General features: G+C 40.4%; 1 protein-coding gene across 4 annotated transcripts in view; it reads right to left on the bottom strand.

Moving 5' to 3' along the window:
* Positions 1–10,506: 10,506 nt before the first annotated feature.
* Positions 10,507–26,925, bottom strand: part of STAT3 (signal transducer and activator of transcription 3) — a 62,184-nt gene continuing 45,765 nt past the window's right edge. For 3 of the 4 annotated variants that reach the window (XM_026669850.2, XM_026669851.2, XM_087945513.1), the window contains 10 exons: positions 21,446–21,529; positions 19,960–20,058; positions 19,727–19,862; positions 18,665–18,717; positions 18,484–18,578; positions 17,917–18,056; positions 16,408–16,623; positions 15,160–15,202; positions 13,731–13,843; positions 10,507–12,692 (listed from right to left, as the gene is read on the bottom strand). In XM_026669850.2, the coding sequence (XP_026525635.1) occupies positions 12,634–12,692; positions 13,731–13,843; positions 15,160–15,202; positions 16,408–16,623; positions 17,917–18,056; positions 18,484–18,578; positions 18,665–18,717; positions 19,727–19,862; positions 19,960–20,058; positions 21,446–21,529 (1,038 nt within the window). In that variant the 3' untranslated portion in view covers positions 10,507–12,633. The remainder of the gene's footprint in view (positions 12,693–13,730; positions 13,844–15,159; positions 15,203–16,407; positions 16,624–17,916; positions 18,057–18,483; positions 18,579–18,664; positions 18,718–19,726; positions 19,863–19,959; positions 20,059–21,445; positions 21,530–26,925) is intronic. The other variant, XM_087945514.1, reaches the window with a different exon arrangement.

Here is a 26,925-nt window from a genome sequence, read left to right as displayed (position 1 = left end):
GGATGCTTTACCCCCCCACCCCTGTTGAGAAAGGCCAGAAGGAAATTCCGGATGAGCCCTCACTTGTAGTGCTACCCCTGAAAGGGCCATTGGAATCCGACTTTCCCTGGCCCTCTTGGTCCACACTGGTCCTTCACACAGGCACCTCTACTGGCCTGGGTCATTTAGTGTGGTGGTCAGTCTCCTCTCAGCAGGCATAATGAAATGGTATTTGTTAAGTTTGAGGCATGGGTTTAATGAACGGAGACCAGACTGTCAACCTTGAACTTCAGCTCTTTATTTACAGCATGTTAACAGAGACAAAAAACCCCGGATAGCGGCCGCCCTTTTATAGAGTGAACTGCTATCCGGATGACCAATGGATGATGTTATTGGGTTTGAACCTCGTCCAATAGGACTTGGCCCGCCAACAGCCAGTCAGATTGCTCGGAATGAACCAATCATAACTTGCCATTATATGGGCCAATAGGAAGTGCAGGATTACGATCCTGCTATGTAAATGAATCTTTATTAATCACATTTCTTTAGTTCACAGCACCCCTCCCCTCTGGGTTCCGTTTGACGGCCGTGGTGACGTAATCACGCAGGTATGCAGGTCGTTTTACCTGCCTATTTGATTTCCGCTGTTCCACCGGTTTTTGTTTAAAGTTCGGTTCCGGTGGAACACAAGGCTCGTTTTCGCACGGGGTTGATTCCACGACACTATCAGGATCCCTTAAGTCCATTCCTGGATCGGGCGGGCATGTTTCCACTACGATGTTCCTCTGCGGGGAGGATGCCCCCGATTCCGGACCTTCTTCAGGTGGCGCGAACACTTGGTTTAGTGGCCATCTGTACTCGATTACGTCGTCGTCTATACGGTCTTCGTCCCCCTCGGTATTCCCCTCCCCTCTGAGTTTGGAAGTCCGGGGGTCACGGATATTTGGTTGTAGCGAGATCGAAGTTGATCTATGTGGCGTTCCATATCTTGCCGTCTGTCGTCTTAAGGCGGTAAGATCTAGGGCCAGTGAGGTAGACTACGGTGGCTGGGACCCACAACGGTTCGCCGGAAAGGTTTTTGGCGTAGACCAAGTCGCCTACCTTGAATTGGCGATGCGTTCCGCTGGATCCACAAGGTTTCTCTGGCGAATAAGCCGGGTGTAATCGGTCGAGGTGGGAGCAAAGCTTCCGCCCCATTAAAAGTTCAGCTGGGGTCTTGTTGGTAACACTGTGGGGGTAATGTGTTGTAGTAAGAGTATTTTGTTCAATCTAGCGTCGATGTCCCCGGATCCATTTTTTGTAGTGTCTTTTTAACAAATTGGACCATCCGTTCTGCTCTACCATTTGCCGCAGGGTGAGCCGGCGAAGTCAAGGCATGGCGGATACCCTGGTCCGCCAAGTATTGTTCGAAGGTGAGGGCAGTAAACTGGGGTCCGTTGTCGGAAACTAGAACGTCCGGGAAACCGTGTGTTGCAAATAATCTATCTAGTTTTTAATAACGGAGTCAGTAGTCGTGCTTTTCATCTTGTGGATTTCGAGCCAGTTGGAGTAAGCATCCACGGTTAGGAGAAAAGTGGGTCCTTTAGTGGGTCCCGCGAAATCAATGTGGATGCGGGACCACGGGCTCGAGGAGTTTCCCATTCGGTGGGAATCGCTCTCGGTGGGGCGTTGCTGGCTTCTTGGCAGTTTCTGCACGTGGTTACCCAGGCTTCAATTTGTTTATCGATGCCTGGCCACCACGCAGCGTAACTTCGGCGAGAGCCTTCATGCGGACGATGCCGGATGTCCTTCGTGCAGGGTTTGCAACACGAGTCGCTGTAGTCTCTCTGGCACGACGACTCTATCTCCCCATAGGATGCAGCCCTTCTGGGAAAATAGTTCCGTTTGCGGTGTTTGAGCGGTGCAAAAGTGGCGGGGGTTTCTTCGACTGGCCACCCGCATTCGACCCAACCGAGAACTCTTGCGAGAATAGCGTCCTGTTTTGTGTCGGTGGCGATATCCCTTGCCGTTAGTGGCGGCGAGTTGAGGGTTTCGATTTGCAGCGTAGTGAGGGTCGGAGCTGGGTCACTGACGGTTTCCGGAAGTGGGAACGGCTCAAAGCGTCAGCGTGGGGAATGGCTTTCCCGGGCGATGCTGCAGTATGTCATTGTAGGCTGCTAGGAATTCTGACCAGCGAGTCATTCTAGGCGACAATATATGCGGCGTTGGTTTATCCCCTGCTAAAATGCCAAGTAAAGGCTTGTGGTCTGTAACTAGAGTAAAGGGCCACCCGTAAACATATTCGTGAAACCGCTTCACGGCCGATACAATAGCAAGAGCCTCTTTGTCAAGTTGGCTATAGTTTCGTTCAGCCTTTGATAACGTGCGGGAAAAGTGCGCAATCGGAGCCTCATTCCCGTTTGGTAACACGTGGCTCAAAATGGCTCGAACCCCAAACGGTGGCGCGTCGGACGTAATATTTAACGGCAAAGTCTCGTTGTACTGCATTAACACAGCATCGGAGGTTAATAAGTCCTTCACCTTTCTGAAAGAGCGCTCTTCTTTGTGACCCCAAACCCAAATAGCTTTCTTGTCGAAAAGTCGATGTAAGGGTTCGGCTACTGTTGCCTTGTGAGGCAAGAAGATGTTGTAAAAATTAATGAGTCCCAAGAAGGCCTGGAGATCAGCCTTACTTTTAGGTCTTGGGGCATTTTTAATTGCTTTGAGTTTGGTCTCGGTGGGGTGAATCCCTTGTTTATCGAGGAGATACCCAAGAAACTCCACCCGCTCAGTACACACTTATTTTTTTTCACCTTGAGGCCGGCGTCTTTGAATCTATGCAGAACTAGTTTGAGATGCCATTCGAGCTCTTCTTTATTAGGGGCAGCAATTAAAACGTCATCAAAATACGGCACAACCCCTTTTATGCCTTGCAAAAGTCTCTCCATTAGACTCTGAAATATCCCGGGGGCTACACTCACTCCGAACTGGAGTCTGTTGCATTTAAAGGCACCTCGGTGTGTAACGATAGTCTGGGCCTCTGCGGTTTCCATATCAACGGGTAGTTGTTGATACGCTTGCGCTAAGTCTAACTTTGTGAAGATCTTCCCGCCGCCCAGGGAGTGGAGAAGATGTTGAACCACCGGCACCGGATAAGCGCTCTGTTGGAGTGCATGGTTCAGGGTGGCGCGGTAGTCTCCACAAATTCTGATCGACCCATCTGGTTTGATGGGGGTTACGACTGGGGTTTCCCAACGGGCATGGTCAATGGGTTCCAACACCCCTTGGGCTATTAACTTATCAAGTTGCTCGTTGATCTTGGGTTTAAGGCGAATGGCACCCGACGAGGCTTAAGGCGGATAGGGGCTATTTCTGGATTGAGGCTAAATGATATAGGGGTCCCCTTGTACTTGCCTAAGTTGTCCGAAAACATGTCCTGGAATTCTTGGACGATGCCTTTTTCCCAATCGTCGCTCTCGGCATGGTGAATGCCGGCTAATTCAATCCCTAGTGGGGCGAACCATTGTAGGCCTAGCAAGCTGGGCCGGTTACCATCGACAACAGTCAATGGAAGTGCTGCACTACGATTTTTGAAGGTTACTCGGACTTGAGTCAAGCCGGCGACTGGAATCGTGTTCCCCTGGTAATCCCTGAGGACGACCTTCTGGGTGCTGAGATCCTGACGACGGATGGCAGGGATGAGTTGTTTGAGGGTCTTCCAGGAAACCATCGAGAGGGACGACCCCGAATTGACTTCCATTTGGCAAGGTTGGTTTTCTATGGTGACTCTCACTTGGATTTTCTGTGCGTCTAGTAGCGGCGTGGCCGATGGTTGTCGTTTGGTGTGCCTCTTCCCGTTTTGCTTGAAGAGCCGGTGCCCTGTTTCTGTAGGAGTGGTTGTTCTCTTGGTTACCCAAGCGATGCCGATTTACAAGAACGTTTCTTGCGGGTTGTCGGAGGTTGCTCTCCCTTCGGTTCGGGTTGGACTCTCTCTTGCTTCTGCAGGCCCCGTGCAATGTGGCCTCTCTTCCCACAGGCGTGGCAGAGTGCGTAGCGGAATTTGCAGTTGCTTCTCTTATGGTTGGCTCCACAACTTTGGCAGAGTGCGTAGCGGAATTTCCATTTGTGCGGAGTCCTTAGAGTTCGTGGACTTTGATTGTCCAGAATCCTGATGACTTCTTCTTCATTACTCTCCGGCTTACGATTCTTGTGATGGGTTGATGCTGGGAACTTCTCTAAACCAGGTGAAGTGTCATGGGCGAGTTGACGAAGCGGTGCATGGTTGCGGCACCTTCGAGCAGCCGACTTCCTGGTTTCTTCTGCTGCAGTAGCATAGGTGACGGCCTTTGGAAAACTGACGTTGTCTTTCTCCATAGGCCTTCTGCACCCGTGTGGTGCATCTAATCCCAGAACAATGCAGCTCTGGCTTTTCTGTTGTTCCCTCTGGTAATATTCGTGTCTTCGGGCCAGTGTTGATGCAGCGGATGCATAATGAGCCCGCAGGAGAGGTGCGAGGGTGTCCCAATCCATTTCTTTTACTTCAGCCGGTTTTGCAAGTGCTTTAGCCACCCGGAATACGGCAGGTCCGCAGTGAGCCAGAAACACTGCTCTTTTCTTGCTGGTGGGAACATCCTCTAAATTGTTGGTTTCCAAGAACATCTGGAAGCGATCCATATACGACTCCCAGTCTTCTTTTTCTGGGTCAAAAAGAGCGGGTGGTATAGCGCCGCCTGACATCCTGTCGATGTAGGTGCGCTCTCAGCCACGTGCTTCGGTTGGAGCTCTGTATGGTTTAGCCAGCTCTTTTGTCTCCGTATCCCATCCTCGTCACCAGTGTTAAGTTTGAGGCATGGGTTTAATGAACCAGACTGTCAACCTTGAACTTCAGCTCTTTATTTATAGCATGTTAACAGAGACAAAAAACCCCAGATAGCGGCCGCCCTTTTATAGAGTGAACTGCTATCCGGATGACCAATGGATGATGTTATTGGGTTTGAACCTCGTCCAATAGGACTCGGCCCGCCAACAGCCAGTCAGATTGCTCGGAATGAACCAATCATAACTTGTCATTATATGGGCCAATAGGAAGTGCAGGATTACGATCCTGCTATGTAAATGAATCTTTATTAATCACATTTCTTTAGTTCACAACAGTATTCATGTGGCTGGTCCCCCCCCTCTCTCTCTCTCTCTTTCTCTGTCTCTGTCTCTCTCTCTCTCTCTGTCTCTCTCTCTCTTGAATTGCCTGCTGGCTCTCCTTCCACCACTTCTGCTCCTTCGTGGATTCCTCTGCTTCCCCACAGAAACCCCTTCTTTCCCTCAGGGTTGCCCCACAGAAACCTCTTCTATTGTCCCTCTCCTGTGCTATCTCATTCTTTTACCCAGGCTTGCCCCACAGAAGCCCCACAGAAGCCTCCTCCTTCTCTCCCTCAGGCTTGCCCCACAGAAGTCTGCCTTTTCCTATCCCCTTCTCTCCCTCAGGCTTGCCTCACAGAAACCTCTTCTATTGTCCCTATTGCCTTCACTCCTCTCCCCAAGCCTCTGTCTCCATTTCCCCCTTAAGCCTTCTTTCCTCCTCTCAAGCCTCCTTCCCCCCCCTCCCTCCACCACATAGATTTCTGATGTATTGCGGAGAGGTGGAACGTGATGCAAAAGGTTTGGGGAAGAGTTTGGATACTCCAGCTGTGCCCAAAGTTATGGCTGATGCAGTGCCCTGCAAACATGTGATCGCCATTTGCAATCTTTCCTCCTAGCTTCCCCAGAAAGTCAGCGAGGGAAACTGGTAGGGAAGTTGTAAGCCAAGCTGGTTCCTGAGGGCTGGTAGAAACAAGTTTGCCCTGAAATCCAAGTTTGGATTTTTACTTGGAATGAGCGAGCTACTTAACCAAGGGACTGACTCCATCTTGCAGAGGGCTGAATCGCTGGGAGTTACTTCTTTCACACTCAGAGAGGCTTCTCTGCATAGGAAGTCTTCTCTGTGCTGTCATGTTCAGTTTATTTATTTATTTATTTATAAAGTAGAGATGAAGGGATTATCTTCTGATTTCTCCAATTCTTACAACATTTCTCCAATATATTTTATTGTAAGCCATGGCCTTCTTAAATCCACTTTTTAGTTTAATTCTTTTTCTCTCTCCCATAAAAAAAAAATCACACTTTTTCAGCATTGCTAAATATCAGTTTGTTTGTTTTTAAAGTTATATTGGCAGAATTTTGAATGTTGTAATGTTAGCAATTGCATTTGAGGACGGAAAGACCTGTTAAATATTTATTAGATCTGTGTGCTGTCCATTTCATCTAGAGGTGGGTTATTTTTAAATATTTCACTTTGTGTTATAGGACAGTCAATGAGCAAGACTGTATTAATGTTTACTTTGTTGGGAGTTTTTTTATTTTTGGTAATTCCTGTGTGCCATTTACAGACTGCAGTTTTAATGTTCAATGTTATTTAATTGTATATAAAACCCAACATCTTATAATGCAAGACCAATGAACAAGTAAATTATATAAATTGGGAAGAGGGAATATAGATGCCTAATTTCTATATTAGCAGATAGTTACTGTTTCACAATTTGTACTTTTCTTTAAGAATAATGAATAATACGGAGAAAAAGATGACTAAGTGCTCATCTATGTATCTTCTTGGTTAATGAGATTTTTAAGGCTCAGTTGGATAGAGACCAAAGTGAAAGATTCGTAAATGTCATCTAAGAATAAATATTAGTATTGGAGCCACATATAGCCAACAAATCTTTACCTTAATTCAAATTGATCATATTTTCTTTGATAAAATGACAGCAAAACTAAGGATTCAGCTCATTTACAATATTCTTCGCAAATAAAGAGGCATGCAATTTCTTCTGAATTTAGCCCAGTGGCCGAGGTCTAAAGTATTGTGAAGACAGTAGACAGTTTGAGGTGGTGGATTTGGGTGCCTATATCTAGAACAGGCATAGATGGCTGCATTCACATGTGCCTCAATTTGCATGTGAAATTTCATCTGATTCATACAGACTAGTTCATTGTAAATTTATAGATCAGCACTTTTAAATTTTTAAAAATTAAAAATGCACTGCCATTCCAGATTTCACCATAACTGAGCAAAGTTCAAGAGCTCTGGATGGTACTCTGTAAATGACCAGTTCCTCCTGCACATATGTATCTCGTTCATTGAGGTCAAAAAGGAACAAACCCCTTTCTAGCTCTGGCCTTTTCAGAAACAGGATCTATCAAGATCTATCTATCAGGATCTATCAAGATCAATCTATCTCACTCCTTTTCCAATTAAAATAAGTGATTTTACAGGCATTTAAAAATAAAATATCTGGGCAGATTAGACAAGCTTTATATCTTTTGTCCTTGTACTGACCCAAATCAGGCGCTCTCTGCTTTGGAACAAGAATTTATTTTAGTTTATTTTAATTCAAATGCTAGGTTACCAAGTCACCCTTATGTGGATTGTGATTATAGCAAGGACCAAAACTTGTTCCAGCCAGATTGCATCTTCATGCTTGCATATTTGCTGACTCCGCTAACTTGAGCCAAAATGGAGTAAAGGTGAAGTGATTCTCTTCTGAGTTCTTAGGACATCTCTCCGTTATATTTTATTGAAAGCCATGGCCTACTTAAATCCATTTTTAAAATTTAATTCTTTTTCTCTCCCATAAAATCACACTTTTTCAGAATTAGTTGCTAAATCTTGGTGTTTTTTTTTGTTTTTTTAAAAAATATATTGACTCAGTTTTAAATGTTGCAATGTTAGCAATTCCATTTGAGGGCAGAAAGACCTGTTAAAATGCCAATATTTCCCAAAACTAGGAACAGGTACTTGGCCTCAAATTTTATCCTTTTAAAGCAAGAAATAACCAACTTGCCAATCTTGACTCGTGTTAATAATTATATAGGGTTAGATTATTATCTGGAAGGGAGACTAGCAAAGAATTTTAACATTGAATACCATAATGAAGTTAAAAGAAAAAACACACAAGAAAAAGCACTAATTACTTCATTATGGTGGCCAAGAAAATGATGTGGCTGTGCTAGTGAAATCATAAGTTGTATTCCACTTGAGGGAAATCTCACTTTATCAACAATTCATTTGTTCTTATGTGTCTAGAATTCAAATTATAAGCTTCCATGTGCAGCTATACTGTTTTCAACTGTCCACTTTACTCATATGTCAGTAAAGTGAGTGTGTTGGGCTTCTAATATAGTCAACTTAGATAAAGCATTCCATAACTACATTGCTACACTAAGGCTCACAGTATGTGCTATTTCTGGCTGTCCAGCTGTTTAGTTACAGAATCTCTGCCAGAAAAAAAAAATAAAAGCACCAGGGGTAGTTTTTGGCTTTAAGTACAAAATATTCCTCCTTGGTTTCTCTGACTCATGCCCTCATTCCAGAACATTCGCCACCATCTCCCTTACTGCAGAACAGGGATGTCAAACTCAATTTCATTGAGGGCTGCATCAGGGTTATTTGACCTTGGAGGACCGGGATGGGCATGGCCAGCTTGTGTCAATCATGTCAAGGGTGCCTGTGGTGGTCCAAGCGCTCTGCCAGTGAAAACGGGCTCCCGAGCTCAGTTTTCAGCTGCAATGGCCTCCTGCAACCCTCCTGAGCCTGTTTTCGCTGATAGAGGCACCATGGGCTGGTCCTTTGCTGTTTCCAGGGTGGCCCTGTGAGCCAGATCTAAGCACCCCATGGGCCAGACCTGGTCTGCATGCCTTAAGTTAGACACCCCTTCTGTAAAAAAAATTTCAGCAAATGGCATATGGTTATAATAAATGTGCTCAGTGGGATGGAAAACTTCCGAAAATACTTGTTTTATGGAATGTTTATAAATTATGGTTGGTGTTTACTCCATTAAACATACATGTTAAACTGAAAGCAACTCAATGGAATTTAATTGACCTGACTCATGATCTTTCACAAAGTTCACAAAACCCAGCATCAACATATGCAAAGATCTTTTAAATTAAAACTGTTTTCACCTTAGTCTAGAGCAAGATCCACAGAAGAAACCTCCCCCAATACCAATACTTTTTGGGTTAATTAAACTATAAGTTTCAGCATCCACAACCTGCTTCCAGTTCAGCCATTGGCCTTGCTAAGCCACTAAAGTTGACACATTCTGGTGTTCCTTACAGAAACTGCCTCTCCGTTAGCCCTTATTACATTCTTGGCAGGACTAGACTTCCTGTCTCAGGAACTTCTCTGGAGTTTTTTTTCCCTCCTTTGCTGGTACTTTGCTTGTGTGGAGTGACCATTCAAAGTTACAATGGCACTGAAAAAAGTGACTTATGACCATTTTTCACACTTACGACTGTTGCAGCATCCCCAGTCATGAGAGGCGAGGCGAGGAGATGCGTGCCTCGATGTGATATTGAGTTGGCCACACCCAGCCAGTCACATGACCACCAAGCCACGCCCACCAACTAAGCCATGCCCACAGAACTGGTTAAAAAATTTGAATCCCACCTCTCTAGGCTTCTGTATTGTGTTCGTCTGTGAGTCAGACAACTGTAACAGCCTGACTCACAGACGAACACAATACAGAAGCCTGATGATGGCAGATGTGATTCTGCCGAAACGTTGCTACAACTTTAAAAGCACAACTATAATGACGTGGGAAAATACCCGAACAAAGCTGAATACCATATATATGTATGTATGTATGTATATGTACATGTGTGTGTGTGTATATAATTTAAATCAGAATCATAACTTGGCCCTTCAACGTCTAGTAGAAGCTTTAACTCAGGCAGCATTTCCTTCTGCCATTTCTACTACAGAGGATCAGTGATATTATGAGACCATCCATAAATAGCTCTGTTAAATGATGGAAGAGACTTGCTTATTTACATGCCTGCTTGCTTGCCATAAAAAAGGGAAGAGGAAGACAATAATCTTTTATTTGTTTTCATTCTGTTGTTGAATCAAACTTCACACCTACCCTTAATCTTAAAAAAAATCAGAAATGCTTATGGAAAAGTCTTCATTTTTGCGATGCTATCTGTGAACCAGCCATTGTGGCTCGTTAAAAATATGGTTAAATTAAACATGGCTCAGCACAATGTGTAATTTCATAACTTTTTCTTTCCTGATTCCATCTGAAGTAAGAGAACAAGACATGTCTAATCACCTATTTAAAAAAACCTATCATATCATCTCTAACCTATCCTTCCCCAAACTAGACATAATTTATTCTTTCAATATTTCTGGATAGGATTTGATTGCCTTATTCCTCATATTTTAGTTACCAAGTCTACACATATTCCAGTTTAAAAAGCCTTAAAAAGTGGCACTTCAAATCAGATATATTTGTGGCTTTATTTCATTCTGGTAGTGTTTAATAGCATAACATCCAAAAGTTGTTATAAGTTTGGTTCCAATAGAAAAAATATCTTTATTCTTGGCTGTCATTTGACTATATAAAGTTTCTTCTCTTCTCTTGGCCAATTTCATTATTGTGCATACCAATTATTTGATTTTCTTTAGTCATAAGCCATTTATCAATGGACAAAATATTGACTCCAACAGAGAAATAAAGTAGCAGAATTTATTTATGAGAAAGCTGAAGCTTGTAGGACCAGCAATAAAATATACAAAGAAATTAAAAATGGCTATGTTCTTCGAGAGCAACTTGATACAGCAAGAAAGAAAGAAAAAGGAAACACTGAACAATTTGAGAAGGGAAATAATGGTGCAAAAAAATAACTTGATTAGGAAAGACAATAGCAGCTTAGCACTGAAACAATTCTAGTTTAGCATGATTGGAGATCATTATTCTCTTCCTAAAAGACTGTTGTGGCTGCAAAGTGGAGAAGAAGCCTAGGTAGGATTACAATTCTCATTATCCAGACTGTGGTTATAACACAGCTGCAAATTCCCTAACCATCTGCAGGTGAAGAGTACAGTTTTTGACTAGAAAATCGTCTATCTCTTTATCTAGCAAGTGGCTGAGTTCAAACACTATATTAACTATATTTGGATTTGGCTTTCACAGGCACAGTAGCTTATTCAGCAAACCACGAGCAAAGCAAACAATGATTCAATTTTCTGTATGAATGTTGCAAATCAGTGCCTCTGAATCAGTCTTCCTTAAATTAATTCTCTCCAGATCAGTTGAACTTCACCACCTTGAATCACAAAGTTGAAGCCCAGCACATCTGGAAAGCATCAGTTTTCAAGTGGATGTTCTATTGACTGGAAACAAACTTCTTTCATCATATTCTTGTATCGCCACTTTTCAACTCCACTGAACCACAGTGAGGTTAGAGTGGGTCTCTTCAGCATTAGAAGCCTCCAATTCCTACAATGGAGAAACTATAATAGCCAAGCAGCAACTGAATAACATTGGCTCCATCTGGGGCTAAATTTAAAAAGCCATATGAGAAGGGGGCCACAAGGAGAAGACCAATAATGCTGACAGAAATGAATGGGTAACGAACAGTTCAAATGTTAAAATGTTTTAAAGGGATAGTTTTAAACAATATAGCTTATGGAGGGAGAGAAAAAATACCGATAACCATCTCTTTTAACTACTTTAAATAGTTGTTGTCGGTTACTAATATAGTATTTGAAATAGTGCTCAAAGGCTAACACTGGACATCTGTCGTGTAGACCAGATTTAAATTCCATTCAGCCATAAAATTTGGATCATTATGGGACAGTCACTATTCAGCAGCAGGATTCACTTCTTAATTTTTCTCGAAGGAAAACCCACCCTTTCTTTGTAAGGATGAATGCTGTCCTAGGTCATTTTAGGGCAAAGTAAATAAAAGTGCAATAAATAATCATAAAAGTAATAAACTACATGCTGACAACAAATTTTTACACTGAACTATCAGTTCACCTTTGCCCCATTATCTCAATCTAATGCCTTAATCTGTAGACAGTAAAACATTTTTCCATGATCAAAAGTTTGGGTGAAAGGAAGTGGAAGGAGAACTGACTTTTCAGTCGAATGACTGGGGTTCAAATACTGTTTCCACTGGGGTTTATGCTGCAATCTTGAGTATTAGCAGTCTGTGTAGTTGGAATGTTCTAAAGTCTTTAGTGGGAGCATCAAAGCTCAAGATGCCAAGTAACCATACTATTGGCTATTTTTCTAGCCCTTATCTTGCAGAACTATTCTATTAAGGTATGAAGGGCTCAAAAACAGGGAACCAAAATTCATTGCTTTGGAAAAGAAACAAATGCACACACTCATTTCTAAAAAGTGTCCTTTTCTAGTGCCCGTTCCTCCCCCTAGGCTACTTGAACAGACTCCTGCCTGTCAATTTCAACTGCTTTATTTCTGGACAGAACACTTAAGAGGGTAGCATTACAGAAACAGCTTTTTGTGCCATGCAATAAAAATGCGCAGAAGACCAAAAAGCACTGCTGAAGAGGAACACTTGGTCTAGTTAAACACTAGAACAAAATCTTCACTCCTTACATTAATAAACCAGCATACATAATGGAAAATTTTGCAGTGGGAAAGAACAGCTAAAGTTAAACAGAATTTCTTCCCTCCAACTGTCTTGAGATGAGGCAAGAAGCTCCAGCAGTGGTGTACTTTGAAGGAGGACTCTCAATCAAATGTCTCCTGCTGAGCTTCATGATGCTGTAAAGGGAGTAAATGTTTGATGCCAGGAAGCCAAAAATGGTCAGCTGTTTACAAAAGGTGATCACATGGGTGAATTGGCACATTCAGCAGTCATCTCCATGTCGAATACCTGCAAGGACTCTGCAAGAGATACAGAAGGAGAGGAATGCAATCCAATTTCACATTGCAACTATATACACACTCAGCAGATTTTGTTTTTAAAGGCCAAATGAAATGTAGTCTACCAGATGTTGCATTCTAGAGCTGTTTCCACTGCCTTGTTAAATGAAGTTGCATTTTATTAGTTTTATTCTGGCCAACCTGTCACTAATTTTTATTCTTGTAAAGTGTTCTGCCAGCACCCATATCTTTCTTCATTCTCTTTTTGGAGTTTCTCATCTTTCAATATTAAACATCTGTGAGGGCTATGAGCTGCTGTTCTTTCATTATTTCATTAAAATTTCATTGGTATTTCTGTCCCACAAATTTCATTTTATCTTCTGTCTTGCTCATTCATCCTTGAATATGGAAACTTAAAACTCCAGAATATATCTATTCCTGACATTTCCTCATGTAATATAGCTACCTTTTGTTCTTGCTTTTACCCTTAGTCTGCCCTTTTGCCAATTCAACTCTTTATTAACGGGCATTTCCCTTTGTCACTTGACCCAAACATTTGATCAAAATTAAGCAATTTTAATCAATTAAGGTACTTCCATTTAACCCCCACCTTAAGCATTATGTAGCTTTCCTATGGTTTGGGAAATGATAAACAAGTGTTATGTTTATGTTTGGGCAAGTGGAGATCTTTTATTTTATACATTTATTTACTCATTTTCTGTGAATGGACAAACTACATTTAAACAGTCCTTTGAGATTAAACTGAGATTAAATTCTGGTTTGCAAAACTGGTTGGAAAACCCTGTCAACAATCATGGTTTGTTGAGTGAAATACAGTAGCAACTAAGTACATAATAAAGGAGTGTGCAGCATTTAAGCCCAAGGGTCAAAAATCTGGAAAACACAATGCTGCCTCCTTCTGGTTTAAATGATAGCTGGATGATTAAGAAGATACCAGGCTGCTCTGCACAACTGCCTAACTACAAAAGCAGCAGCAGGAACAAAGTGACCCTCCTATCCTTCCACCACAGACAGTTGAACTATAAGCCACACACTCACCAAATTGCCCGCTGGCATTTCCATCAGCTCCTTCACCATTACTGCCAAAATGGATCAGGGATTCAAGTGTGCGGGGAGACATGGGTAGCTCAATAGTGCTACTGCAAGTTGTTCTGAAAAGGTGGGATGGGTGGTGGGGAGAAGAGACGTTAGCAAAAAGACACAAAAGTTAGAAGCTGTGGTCAGGCATGGCTCTTCCAGAGATATTCATGCAAATACTAGATTCCTCTGAAATAGACTGGAAAAAATCATTAATAGAATAGTGAGGATAAACCTCCCAGGGCTTTAGGAAGCTGAAAAATATCCTGGCAGCAGTAATCAGTTGGCATATTATATTCCGGAGGTCTATGAATTCACCAAGAATCAAACTGGACTCAAATGAGGCTTATTCCTTTTCATTCATTACAACAGAGGCAAGAAGAGAATTTTGGAGTCACCACTAATTGAATCATACACACAAAAATGTTTTTCCTTCTCTGTTGCAATTATTTTGTTTTATTTTGTGTTTATCAAAAGTTTTAAATGGATTGTTGTAATTTAGCTGAGTGCTATTGGATTTTGGAAACACAATTGGGGGAAAAGTCTACAAAAATGGCTTTATATAGAGGCAAGTTGCATACAGCTTAATTAAGAGGTTTCTGTGCAGCAGAAGCAATTACATCTCTAATCTGTATAGCAGAAGCAAGGAATGTTGCTAGGAGACTACAATTAACACCAACTCTTCCTTTTGCTACAGGTAGTCCTTAATTTACAACCATTCATTTAGCGGCACTTTGAAGTTAGAAGGGCATTGAAAAAAGTGACACATATTTTTCCCACTTATGACTGTTGCAGCATCTCCATAGTCACAGAATCAAAATTCGGATGTTGGGCAACTGAATCATATTTATGATGGTTGCAATGTCCTGGGTCATATGGCCACCTATTGCAACTTTCTTGACAAACAAAGTCAATGGGGAAGCCAAATTCACTTAACAACTGTGGTAAGAAAAGCTGTAAAATGGGGAAAAAGTCACACCACCTGTCTTGTCCAACAATGGAAATGTTGGGCTCAATTACAGTCATAAGTTGAGGGCCACCTGTACTTTTTATCTATATATTATCTATTTTGGGATAAAAACCATTTATAATTGAAGCACAAATACCAATAAAGGAGAATATTTGTAGCTCAGAGTTGAAATGAGGGGTCCTTGGTGCTCTCTGAGTTACTTGTTTTCTTGCAGATATTTCATTATCCTAACTAGGTAACATCATCAGTGCTAGTAAGGAGTGATATTTGCTCTCAGTGTCTTGCCTAGCTATGTGGGTGAGGGCAGCCTTAGAGAATCTTTGGTTGGGCTGAAGCACAAATAACTGGGGAGAGTGATATAAACAATAATTGCTTGATAGAATCCATGGGTCCTAGCTTTAGTAAAGAAACCAGACTTACGGGGTTACACAGATGAACTTAGTCTTCAGATATGGAGCAGCGCCTGTTTGTGGACAAGAGAAAAATATCCCTTAGTTTGTGTATCTTAAAATGCAAAAAGGGTCTCCTATTCAAATTGCATTTTTGTTTGTTCCAGTAAAAAGATTTGGAGATAGGTATATGAGGAGAAAGCAAATAGAGAATTATCCCAGAACTGTAAATTGTGTTGTCTTAATTGATAATCCTTGATTTACCTGTAGGTACATTTAAACTTTGTTTAGCGGAAAAGCTAAATTTAGATATTCTTGCCTTCGCATATGATTGGACTTGCAAAGTAACTTTGGGTGTAACAAAAACAGACAAGCATTCTAAAGGCTTATTTTTAAATTGCCTTTTCATTTCCCCCCAGTGTTTGTTTTTAAGTAATCAACAAGAGGCACCAACAGCACCAGATTAAATTAGAAAACACTCTGCAGGAAAATTTGCTGGTTTGTATAAGTGGCTGACAGGGCATTCAGTTCTACACATAACATGAAGATTTTGTTGAGAAATCCTAAATTAATTTTTTTTTAGAGAGAAAACAAATGTAGTGAGTAAAAAATCTCCTAGATGTCTTCACAGTAACATACAGGCTGGTTTGTTTGAAATGGAAACCGAAGAAAGTCAGGGTTGTTTAATACTTCTTTGAGACCATCTGAAATGCAACAATAAACTACTTCTATGCCAGGAAAATGGAATTCAGGAGTTAAGTTCATTTTTACTATAGTGAGTAGAGTATGACTTGCTTTGTAGGTTAAAGACTCCATCTTCAGTTATCCTATATCTATTTAATCAAAAGTAAATTGCACTAAATTCCATTAAAGTTTGCACTGACCATACTGCATGTAAGATGCATATAGTTCCTCATGAAGATATCCCTCCACCCAAAAACAAAAAATGCCAGCAACATTAAGAATCTTTCTCCAAGGTCCAATTTCCAGTTCCTTTTTGCAAATATAAGTATCCTTTTAACAGCCAAGGTCCCTATTTAATGCTTTGGGCCACCTGATGGAATGATAATACAAAGTAGGTAAGGCCAAATGGCACATTTAGGAAAGTTCAAAGGTTTTTCTTTTCCCACTGGGTTTTAGGAGGCACTGTGGAGGCATTTTCCCCTTTTCCCTGTAGACATAATTTATATATTATTTATGGTGTAAGGAAGTGCTTGGAGTTTAGGACTGCAACATACCTACGGTAATCTGGGGAGGAACAGCATAGAAAGTCAACAACTACCTGGGTCAGTGACTTCAGGATGCTCCTGGCTCTCAGGACGGCAGTATTTTCCAAAGGCCTCTTCCTTAGGAATATCAGGGTACAAATAAACAAGCGGGGAAACCAGGATGTTGGTGGCATCCATGATCTTGTAACCCATAATAATCTCAGCAAATGACATATTATTGAGTTGTTGCTTGGTGTATGGCTCCACTGACTGAATTTGTGTTTTTCCTGTAGAAAGAGGATTAAAAAGGAACAATAGACCCGTTGCCCAGGATGGGGAGAAAAGAGGGAGAATCAAACTCACAGCAATAAAAATGTAATTTGAAAAAACCACAAAATTAAAAATAAATCTTGTACACTGATTAGAAATTGGTCATCACTGATTATACTATTAGTGAACAGATGAATTCTTCTGATGTTACAGAACATTCATTAAAATATTACACATGGTAACTTCTATGAAAAATAAAATATCAGCATGTCTTGATGAAGAAGTAATATGTTTGTTGGTTTAATCCTTGCCCTTCCATTTAATGAATCTTAGCAAGGATGGGACAGACCTTCCGTAGATTCCTATAAAGCCTAAAAAACCAGAAGTTGATGAAAACAAGCTATTCGCAAAACCTAGGAATAAGGAAATTATAATTATGATAAAGCAATGAAATATTGCTTTAAATATTGTGTAATTTCCCATGATATTAAAATTTAATATACAGTAACAAAAATGCTATGTCTGCAATAGATTCCTTAGTAATGTTGTGTTGTAATTACCTTGCTGCTGAAGACTTTTGAATATTAACTCAAATTGCTTATACTTGTCCTATTATTGCTATATTTTGGTTTAAAACAAGATGGTTAAATGTGTGGATCAATTGTTAAGTGTTAAATATGCATATATTATTTCTGATTATATTCCTAGTTGTGGCATTGACTCCTAAATGATATAAGATGTATATATTAGGGACAGTTAACTATAAATGCATGTATTATAGAAAATTGCATACAAAATATGTATTTTTACACATTTTATGTTTGAACACACAGAAAGTCGACAAGGACTCATAACTCCTATAAAAATGACAGATGCTGAACATTTTCTTCAAACCAGCATTTTCTTTTTTTTTTTTTCTTACAAATAACAGGAACACCACTTCCTGGATGATACTTGATAGGGCATAAATGTATTGAAAAAGAAAATGTACTTATTAGTTCTGAAATAAATATATTCTGGCCTTATTCCCATGTAATAGTCAACTGAAATTCTTGAATGGATATTAAATGCTTATTTTTAGGTTTCATTGCTTTCGGGAAAGGTGGAAGAGGACGATGACCAGCAGCAAGCTGGATGAACTCAGTGTCAGTGGTGATAAGTCACACTACTGGAAGACCCGAAGGACTGAGCTAGATACAGAGATATCATAGATAAAATCTGTGTCATTGCTAAGAGTTGACTATGACTTAATGGCACATAATCTAGTCTAGTGCATGGCACTTTTATCATTTCAGGACCGCATTCCTTACCACTAATATCCTTCTCCACCCATGTGAAAGTGATTCCACCTTCCTTACTGCTTTCGCTGAAACGCAACAAAAAGGTTCCTGGAGGTTTTGTGCTCAGGATGGCTCTTTCCCTCTCTTTGCTGATGAAGCCCATGATATATCTGGAGGAGCAGGAGGAGGAAAAGGAAAAAAAATATAGTTTCAATATGGTATGTTTTATTTATAAAGAATCACAAAATCATAGAATTGGTTGTAATTATGCAGCCACAGTGATTCCCCAAACTTTTTGCTCATTTGAAATTTTGGATGCACCCCAAAGAACTATCACAAAATAGCTGTCTGCTGTAGTCAATATGGCCAGTTTATTTTATGGATCCATTTATTGTATTGTGAAAGCAGTGCTTTTAAAATTGACCAAGATCCTATATGCAAGTGTCCTCAAATTTGGGAGGAAAGGGGGACAAGGAGCACCAAATTGGTGAAGGCTGGTTTAGAACTTTCTCACCTTTGAGGACCCATAAGTGACAAGAACAGCTTTTTCTATACAGACATGTTGTCAACAATTATGATTTTTCTGGTCACTCTTACCCTTCATTCCAAAGTGCCAAGATGTACTTCTTCACCAGGTCAATTATATTGTCCAGCCAAACCCAGAATGAAAAGCCTTTTCCTGCCATGTTCTCCTGCAGAGAGTAAATCAAGAAGGCCATTAAGCAAACTGGCTCACAGTTTGACTCACAATCGTATGCCTCACTTTCCAAACCCTCACCTTGCAGAATTTGGCCCATGTTATTTGGCATCCAGAGTAATTGACACCAGGTCCTAGAACAAATAATGGGAGTGGATGAAAAGAAAATTATTTGTTTATATCCCTTATTATTTTTACAAATAACTTGAAATGGCAAAAATATCCAATACACCTTCATCCTCCTGTTTTCCCAACAAAAATCCTATGAGATGAGTTAGACTGAAAGTAACTGGAGAGACTGAAGAGGTACCTAGCCAGCTTTTATGGTTAAGGAAGGATTTGAACTCATGGGCTTCTACTTTTCAGCCTGGTGCCTTAACCATTAGACCAAAAATATTAAAATCAAATAAAAATTAAATGGAGCCGTTATGGTATAGTTACAGTATTAAATTTTCAGCAATGATAAAGGAGAGTCAGATTCTAATCCCCTTGTCTGCCATTGAGGGTCACTAGAAAGCTCCTGGGCAGCTGTTCACTGGATTCATATGTTCAGCTAACATGAAATATAACTTAGTTTGCTCTGGCTTAATGTAGATGGATGTTGGAGGGGAGAATAGGTATAATGTGCATCATATCACACAAACAATGTTTCATCATGGGTTATATCAGACACCTATCTTAGCATACTGGGTTAATCTAAATTTTGTGATTTATAAACCAGACGTTATAGTTTAGAATGTTATGTGATCTCAGCTAACTGTGATTGATTCAAGAATCCAAATAAACCATAGTTTAATGCGATCAGATGTTTACATTGGACACCAGTCACTACTCACTTGAGATGTTAGCAATGGGAGATAAATCCTTCCATAGCATCTTGATTTCTTTGGAGGAAAGGGACTTTTAAAAGTAAGGTAATCTCTTTTTTTACATGTTTTTCAGGAATTCGGGGTGGGGTGGGGATTGCCAGCACTGTAGCATTCTGTACATACTCTGGGCCTGGGTTTCAATCATCAGCCAATGATTTTCCAAGTCTATAATTGAAAATTCTGCTATGAATTTAACAAAACCCCTAGTCAACCTGGGAAGGTGGCAATACCTTAGAAGTCAATAAACGTCAAGGGGGGGGAGGGAGTTTGTTACCAAGTAGCTTTTCTGCAAGAGTTGTCAACTGTTCTATGCTGAGTCCTCGTTTGGTGGTTGAGGAGAACTGCCAGCTAAGCACCTCAGCAACTTGATCCCATGTGCCAATGGGTGGCTTTGTGAAAAAGTTCACGTTCTGCCAAGAGAGGAATTATTCATGGTTCATGAAATCAGGAGAAACAGCCTCTTCCCTCTCCATTCCTCTGCACTGATGCCTTCACAGTATAGCATACCTTGGGATTGTTTGTCAGCATGTTGTACCACAAAATTGATGCCCATGCATTCGGCATCTGGCAAATGTTGGAGATCACCACTACAGGAAGTGAATGGGTCTAGGGAAAAGAATACAAGTTACCTGAGCACAAACTTATCTTTTTTTTGGAGTCTTAGGATCTTATTTTTCACAAGAAGATTAAATAATTAATTTTTCAGTTCTCCCATCTCACTAAGCAGGACATTCACAAGACCATTTTGCAGCTCTGCAATGAAACAAGCTGTGGTATCAACATTAAAAGGGTAATATGCTAAGAGCAGTTTAACAATCATTTCTACTTTCAATGGACCACAGCAAATTCTAAGATTGAAAGAGGGTGTTGATCCACTTTGATTTTCTAGTCTCCTTTTTCATAAATGTCCTTGGTCTGGATTGGAGACTCATATTTCAGAGAAAGATTTATAGTAGGGATGTCAAACTGGATTCCAATGAAGGTCTCACCAGGGTTGTATTTGACTTGGGAGCCAGGGTAGGCATGGCCAGGGTGGATGTGGCCAGCTTGATGTCACTTGTGTCGGGGGCACCTGTGGTGGCCTGAATGTTCTGCCAGAGAAAACAGGCCCCTGAGCTCCGTTTTAAGCTGTAATGGCTTCCTGCAGCCCTCCGCCAGCGAAAACAGAGCCCCGTTTTTGCTGGCAGAGAGCTGCAGGCCATCATGGCTGAAAACGGAGCCAGCTCCTTCCAAGCTCCATGCACATGCTCCTTCCAAGCTCCATTTTTGCTGGCAGAGGCACCACAGGCCACTCCTTCACTGTTTCCATGAGCTAGATCTAAGCACCCTGCGGGCCAGATCCAGCCCACAGGCCTTGAGTTTGATAGTTTATAGCATAAACTAACCATTGGAACTACAGTATATTCATTTAAGGAAGTGGATTGCTCCATTCATTTCAGAGGAATAGTTTCCTACATAAAGGCAAAATAAATATCACATACAATGACTATACGTCCATTACTATAAAGGGCAGTCCTTTATTTTAGAAAGCTGTCCTTTAGATTCATTTAATTTAATTATTCTATTTATTTATTTATTAAATTTAGCACCACTTATCTCACTATCCATTTTCTTGGTTTTGTTTTAGAGTCTTCCTTTGTGAAGCAAAGTTACAATGGTTAGTTTACAAATAATTTTTGAACCCATTTCAGGTTATTCAGGTCCTTTATTTTTTCCCAGAAAATATGGCCATTGTGCACTGTTAGTGAAATTGCTATATGGGCATCATTATCTCTTTTATGTGTCTTCTTGGAAACTGTTACGTGAATGTTACCATAATTCAAATAAAGCTTCTTGCTTCCTGTGTTATATTTGATTTTGTTCCTGGCAAAACTCCAAGATGTCATCTAAACTATTACTACAATACAGAAGCTTCCATTCCAGCCATAAATAAGCCTTCCCATAAAGAAGTCAAACTACAGTTAATAGAACTGGTGATATGACACGTTCTTACCTCCAGGTCAATTTTCAAACCTTGGTGGTAAACTTCTGTTTCAAATGTAATAAGATGGAGTTCTTCTGTGACAATGAGAGAGGCCTGAGGAGAAAACGATGAGAGAAAAAAGTTAACATTTGCATGAATTATGTACATACTTAGCTATCATTCATCTTTCAGCATAAGTTTACAATGCAAAAAAGAGGTTAAAAATAGTCAGCTGAAAAAATGAAAGGCATTGAATAATCCCTGATTCCACTGCGAACATATAATGCTTCACACATTGGTTTTTTTATTTTTTAACTCAAGATCTCCCTGATTCAATTCAACCATAATTTTCCCAGTCTTCCCCCTTAATCTCCTATGCAAGCCTTAGATTGCAAAGAAAAAGCAAGGCAGTTACGAATTTGTGGACCACTATCAAGAATCATTCAACAAAAATTTAGGTAGAAACAAAAGGGTACTATTAAACAAGGAGCAAAGGCTTGGAAAAATAGACGATATGAGTTATTTCTGGGTAAACGTTTCAGTGTTGTAAATCTATTCATGTGAAGAAACTAAAGACAGGAAAGCTGGATTTTCCAAGAACAGTCCATGAGTCAAGACCTTGAGAAGTTCAGACGGAAAACTGGTCCAGAAATCAAGCCAAATGATGGGAATTCACAGGAAAAACAGTCAAGAAGTACGAGGGTCGTCCCCCCCCACACACACAACAAGGGCAGAGAATCTGGAAGTTCCCACTATGTAGCAAGAATTTCTGTAATTAGAGCAGTTGATAGTTCCTTCTGTGGAGTCATGCTGATTTCTACTGGTCATTAAATGGAAGTATAATTTAGAGCTTGGTACCTTATAAAGCCAGAGTCTGGTTGCTTGCTATCCTAATCAGCAGTCTCTTGGACTGAGTCTGACTCAGAAATGCAGAAATATCTGAGAGCCTAGAGCCATCAAAATTACATGTTGGGAGTCTGCTGGTCAATAAGATATTGATAAAGTAAAGCTTCCACAGGTCCAACATGCTGATGACTTCATATTCTGCCTGATAATTGGATAATGATGACAGTTGGACAAGGAAGAGGTAGAAATTGGCAGCATGGGTTTACCAGGATTCACTGAACCCAGTATTGGTAAATATCTATAGAAAACAAGATAGATTTTAGTGAAAGAGGGACAAAAAAAAATCACTGGCTTGCTGATGGCCACAATTAAAGACCAATGAATTGTCCACATTCTTTAACTTACTTAAATCCATCACACTGAAACTGAAACACAATACAATGGATTGCCAACTGATAGACCAGGTTGCCAGTGATGGTTAGTGATGTGTTTGTTTGTCTCTTTGACATGCTTGAATTGGCCCGATAGAATCTGATGAAATGCTTGCAGTTCTTGCAACATTTGATCAGTTGCTATGGCCCAAAAATTCAAAATGCATACAAAAACAACAACCTCAGAGTGCTATCCAATGTTTCCAGTGTTATTTGTGTATTTATATCCTGTGAATAAACATAAATCCTTTATTAGTATTCTATCCAGATGTCTTGTTGGAAATGGATTGCTCATCTGGTAGACAGTGGACTGGGTATGGCAAGTTGACAAAGAGAGATATCCTGATGTTTGTCAGAAATGTGCAGAGTAATGCTTGCCAGAAACGCCCAGTGAACTAGATTCCTTGCTCCAGCTTATATGCTTTTAAATATCAAATCTAATATGTGAATACCAAAAATCTAACAACCAGAAGGAAGATCTTGAAAAACCTAACTTTTCTTACAGGGAACTGTCACCACTCTATTTCAAGAATTTCTCCCATAACAGACTGGGAAGTATGTAACAGTAGCCTTAGGACTGCATGAGCTCAGGGGCATGATGTGGGCTGAGAAATGGCTGTATTCTGATTCCTTGGGTCATGCTTCTGTCCAAGAATTGTTTTGCAGCAGTTGCTTGATTTGCCAAGGAGTATCACAGATGCAAAACTTCTGGAGATATCACGGATGAAGAAGGAGGCAAATCGTCACATGCGGTATTCCAGTTTCAAGAAAAGTATCAGATCCTATATTATGGGCACTGGAGATCATGTCAGAATTAAAGTGCAAGAAAGATAGTGACTGTCAATCATTCAGCTTAGATGCATTCTGGAGATATTTCAAGTTACAGTGATCTGTCATGATCTGTGGTCTGCTGGGCCCCTTCCTATGAATGCCTCTGGGTTTTAAATGTCACGCTAATAGCATACAACTCTTTGTGATATATAGTATATATTGAAACAGTGCATGGTAGGAAATGAAGGCTGGGATTCTCAGGAACTTGTAATTATATGGCCTCTTCTACTATACCTGTATCTACCACAAAGGGCTATATGGGATGAGGATATTGCACAATGGGTTGGGTGGTGAAAGCCCTCTTTATTTTTTCAAAAGTGCCTGGGACACTTTTATATGCCTGGGACATTTTTCCCTAAGTGTCCCAGGCATATGACCTTCACATAATAGCAGTTATGAATTATGTAGAGGCAGAAATATATATATATAATACTGATTGGCAAGGGCCATTCACCTCTGGAAGTGGAAGTCTTTGCTTTCTTGATGAGGCTACCCAAAGAGAGTGGCTTCCATCTTTGACAAGTATATTTGAATTCCTTCAGATTAAATCTGACAATGCAAGAAATCAGTAGTGATTATCTGAAATTCATACTTCTATAATTTGGCACACAGGCACTTCTTCCAAAGGCTCAACAACATTGCCTATACATGCTGTACATATTTCTGGATAGGGGGAAGAATAAATTATACTAAAATGACATCCAGATAAGTAATAAGAAATTGGTCCATGAAATCCCAGAAATGTTGCTCATCAAATGCTGGGAAAACTGTGAAAGCTTTATAGAGACTGTGCAAAACAACTGTGTACTCAACATTGTCATATGGGATAGGATACTTTTTTTTTTTTACTAATCACTTTCAGATTTGCCCTCCTGAGAAATTGTTTGGTGGAAATCCAGGTCTTTTTCAGGCACTCAAAGAGTTCTAAAATCAGTTGGAAAGAGCATCTGTTCCAGAGAATGATCTAGATGACTTTTTTAATGAAAAAATATAGAGCTGCAACTGATGACAGGAAAGAATGGATGATTGTTCTTTACAATGTTTTTGAGATGACGTCCCTCAGTGTTGCCTTTGTAGATTCCAAGAGTCAGTAAATCTGGATGAAGGAAATTTGATATTGGGTCAATAGTTGGGAGGGATTGTGGGAAAGCTGGGGATGAAGTGTTTGAACGTTCAACTGAGTCCATCTGCTGAGAAATGAAAAAAAACTTTTCAAAGAAACTCACTATAACTAAGGGTGGAGAATTGTGTTTCTGTAACACAATTTTCAAGAGCACGCATTCTAGACTTGCATTAAAGAAACTCTACTGAAATCCATTATGTTCTATCTTACTTGGCCAGCCAGTGAGGCGGGATGTAACAATAAAATAATCACAGGGAAAGCAAATAGCATATTGCTTCCTGAACCAATAAGTCAGTCAGCACACTTTTGGCAGAAGCCGTATAAAGCGTTTTCTTTCTTGTGTCTTGTTAGGGCCCTAGAGTGGAAATTGGAACATGCTTTTTACAGCATGGGGGCTTGAGTCTCACCTTTCTATTTGACCGAACAATTTAAACTCATGAACTTGAAGCCATGCTAAATACAACAGTGGAAGGAAGGAAGGAACTAAAGAATTCCAAGTATTCATAGTGTTCAGATTCATTCTCACAAGGTATGTAGTCCATATAATTGCACTGGTCATAGTTTAGTTTAGTTTAATTTACTTTATTGTCATTGCACCTCATACAACGAAATCAAACACCATCTTCAGTGCACATCATGACCATGAAAATAAACACAAACACATATCTTTCACACTCCACACAATGAACTGAAAACCCCCAACACTGCACTATACAGTAGAATTCAAAAGAGCTACTGCCCTGGGATAGAAGCTATTTTTCAGCCTATTTGTGCTTGTTTTTATAATTCTGTACTGTCTGCCAGATGGTAATAGTTCAAAAAAAGGGTGCCCAGGATGAGATGGGTCTATGAGAATGTTTTGAAATTTCTTAAGGCAGCGGGAGCTATAAAGCTCTTCCAAAGAGGGGAGAGGGCAACCAATGATCTTCTGGGCAATGACATTAACCCTCTGGAGTGCTTTCCTATCTGCCACTGTGCAATTGGCAAACCATACAGAGGTGCAGTAAGTTAAGATACCCTCTATAGTGCAGCGGTAGAAGGTCACCAGTGGTTTCTCATTCAGTTGTTGTTTTCTGAGAAGCTTCAGGTAGTATAATCTCTGCTGGGCCCTTTTGACCAGGGCTGCAATGTGGGCACTCCAGGTCAGGTCCTCTTTTATGGTAAAACCCAGAAACTTAAAACTTGCCACTTGCTCCACTCGGTCTCCACTGATAAGCAAGGGCTGGATGTCTGATATGTTCCTTCTATACTCAACTATAGTAGTCTTCTACTGATGGTTTCAACAATTATGGGGGGCTTTATGGGTGTCAAGGCATATCATGTTTACTGTCAAGCTTCAGGTCCATGAAGCTGCTACTTGGTTGATAGCCAATCAATCTATATGCTAGATTACCTGCGACATAAAGCAATAGTATATAGGCATTACTGGTGCTATTTGGGCTAACTGGATATCAACCTTTCCCTGATCCAAAAGCCCATCTAAGTCACACAAAGTTCATATTTTTAAGGAATAGGACACAATTATTTTGGCTGAATATTTGAAAGTAAAATAATGCTGGCTCTTATTTTTGACGAGCTGGTCCTGATTTTGCTGGTGGTGAATATAACTGGGAACTTGATTGTTATTGTTCCAATTGGAACAATATAGACAAAAATGAAAAGTGAGGCTGTCCTTGAATGGGTCCATCAATGTGATCTAATTCCTATCCAAATTGTGGTTCAGATGGTGAAGGTCATTTACATACAGTGTTCTCCAATTGACCAGTGCCTTTGTAATAACTTTCTTATATGTCAGCTGGCAGTTGCTAACTTGCTTAAATTTTCCAATATTACTTTTAACTTCTGAACTTGTCAGCCCATATTGCAGTTGGTCCAGATAAAGCAGACCAAAATCTTTAAGATAAAGGAACATATAAAAACATATGTCAGGAGTGCAAGGACCTGGCCAAAGGATCCATCACAGTTTTCAAGAGTAGCCACTGGACATATCTGATGTAGTAAAAAGGAGCTGGAAAGTTTTGTTGAAATTGCAAGGTATCAAGCCAAACTGTCTACTGAAATAGCATGTTCTCAATCGCATGTTCTCAAGCTTTCAGTTTCTCCAATTTGGCTACTGAGGCTGAAAGAGGGAGATTTTAATTTCCGAGGTTAGAAACAATCTGTTTTATGTATTTCAAGTATCCAGTATCTATTCACTGTTGGCTACATTTCTTCCAATTTTACTACCTAGATTGTAGTACCCACCTCCCCTTCTATTCAGCTTTATTTCTTCTTATATA

The sequence above is a fragment of the Notechis scutatus genome, chromosome Z, assembly GCF_049901735.1.
Source record: "Notechis scutatus isolate UNSWTSFEM ecotype Mainland chromosome Z, rNotScu1.2, whole genome shotgun sequence".
Classification (NCBI taxonomy): domain Eukaryota; kingdom Metazoa; phylum Chordata; class Lepidosauria; order Squamata; family Elapidae; genus Notechis; species Notechis scutatus.
This window is presented reverse-complemented; position numbering and strand designations above follow the sequence as displayed.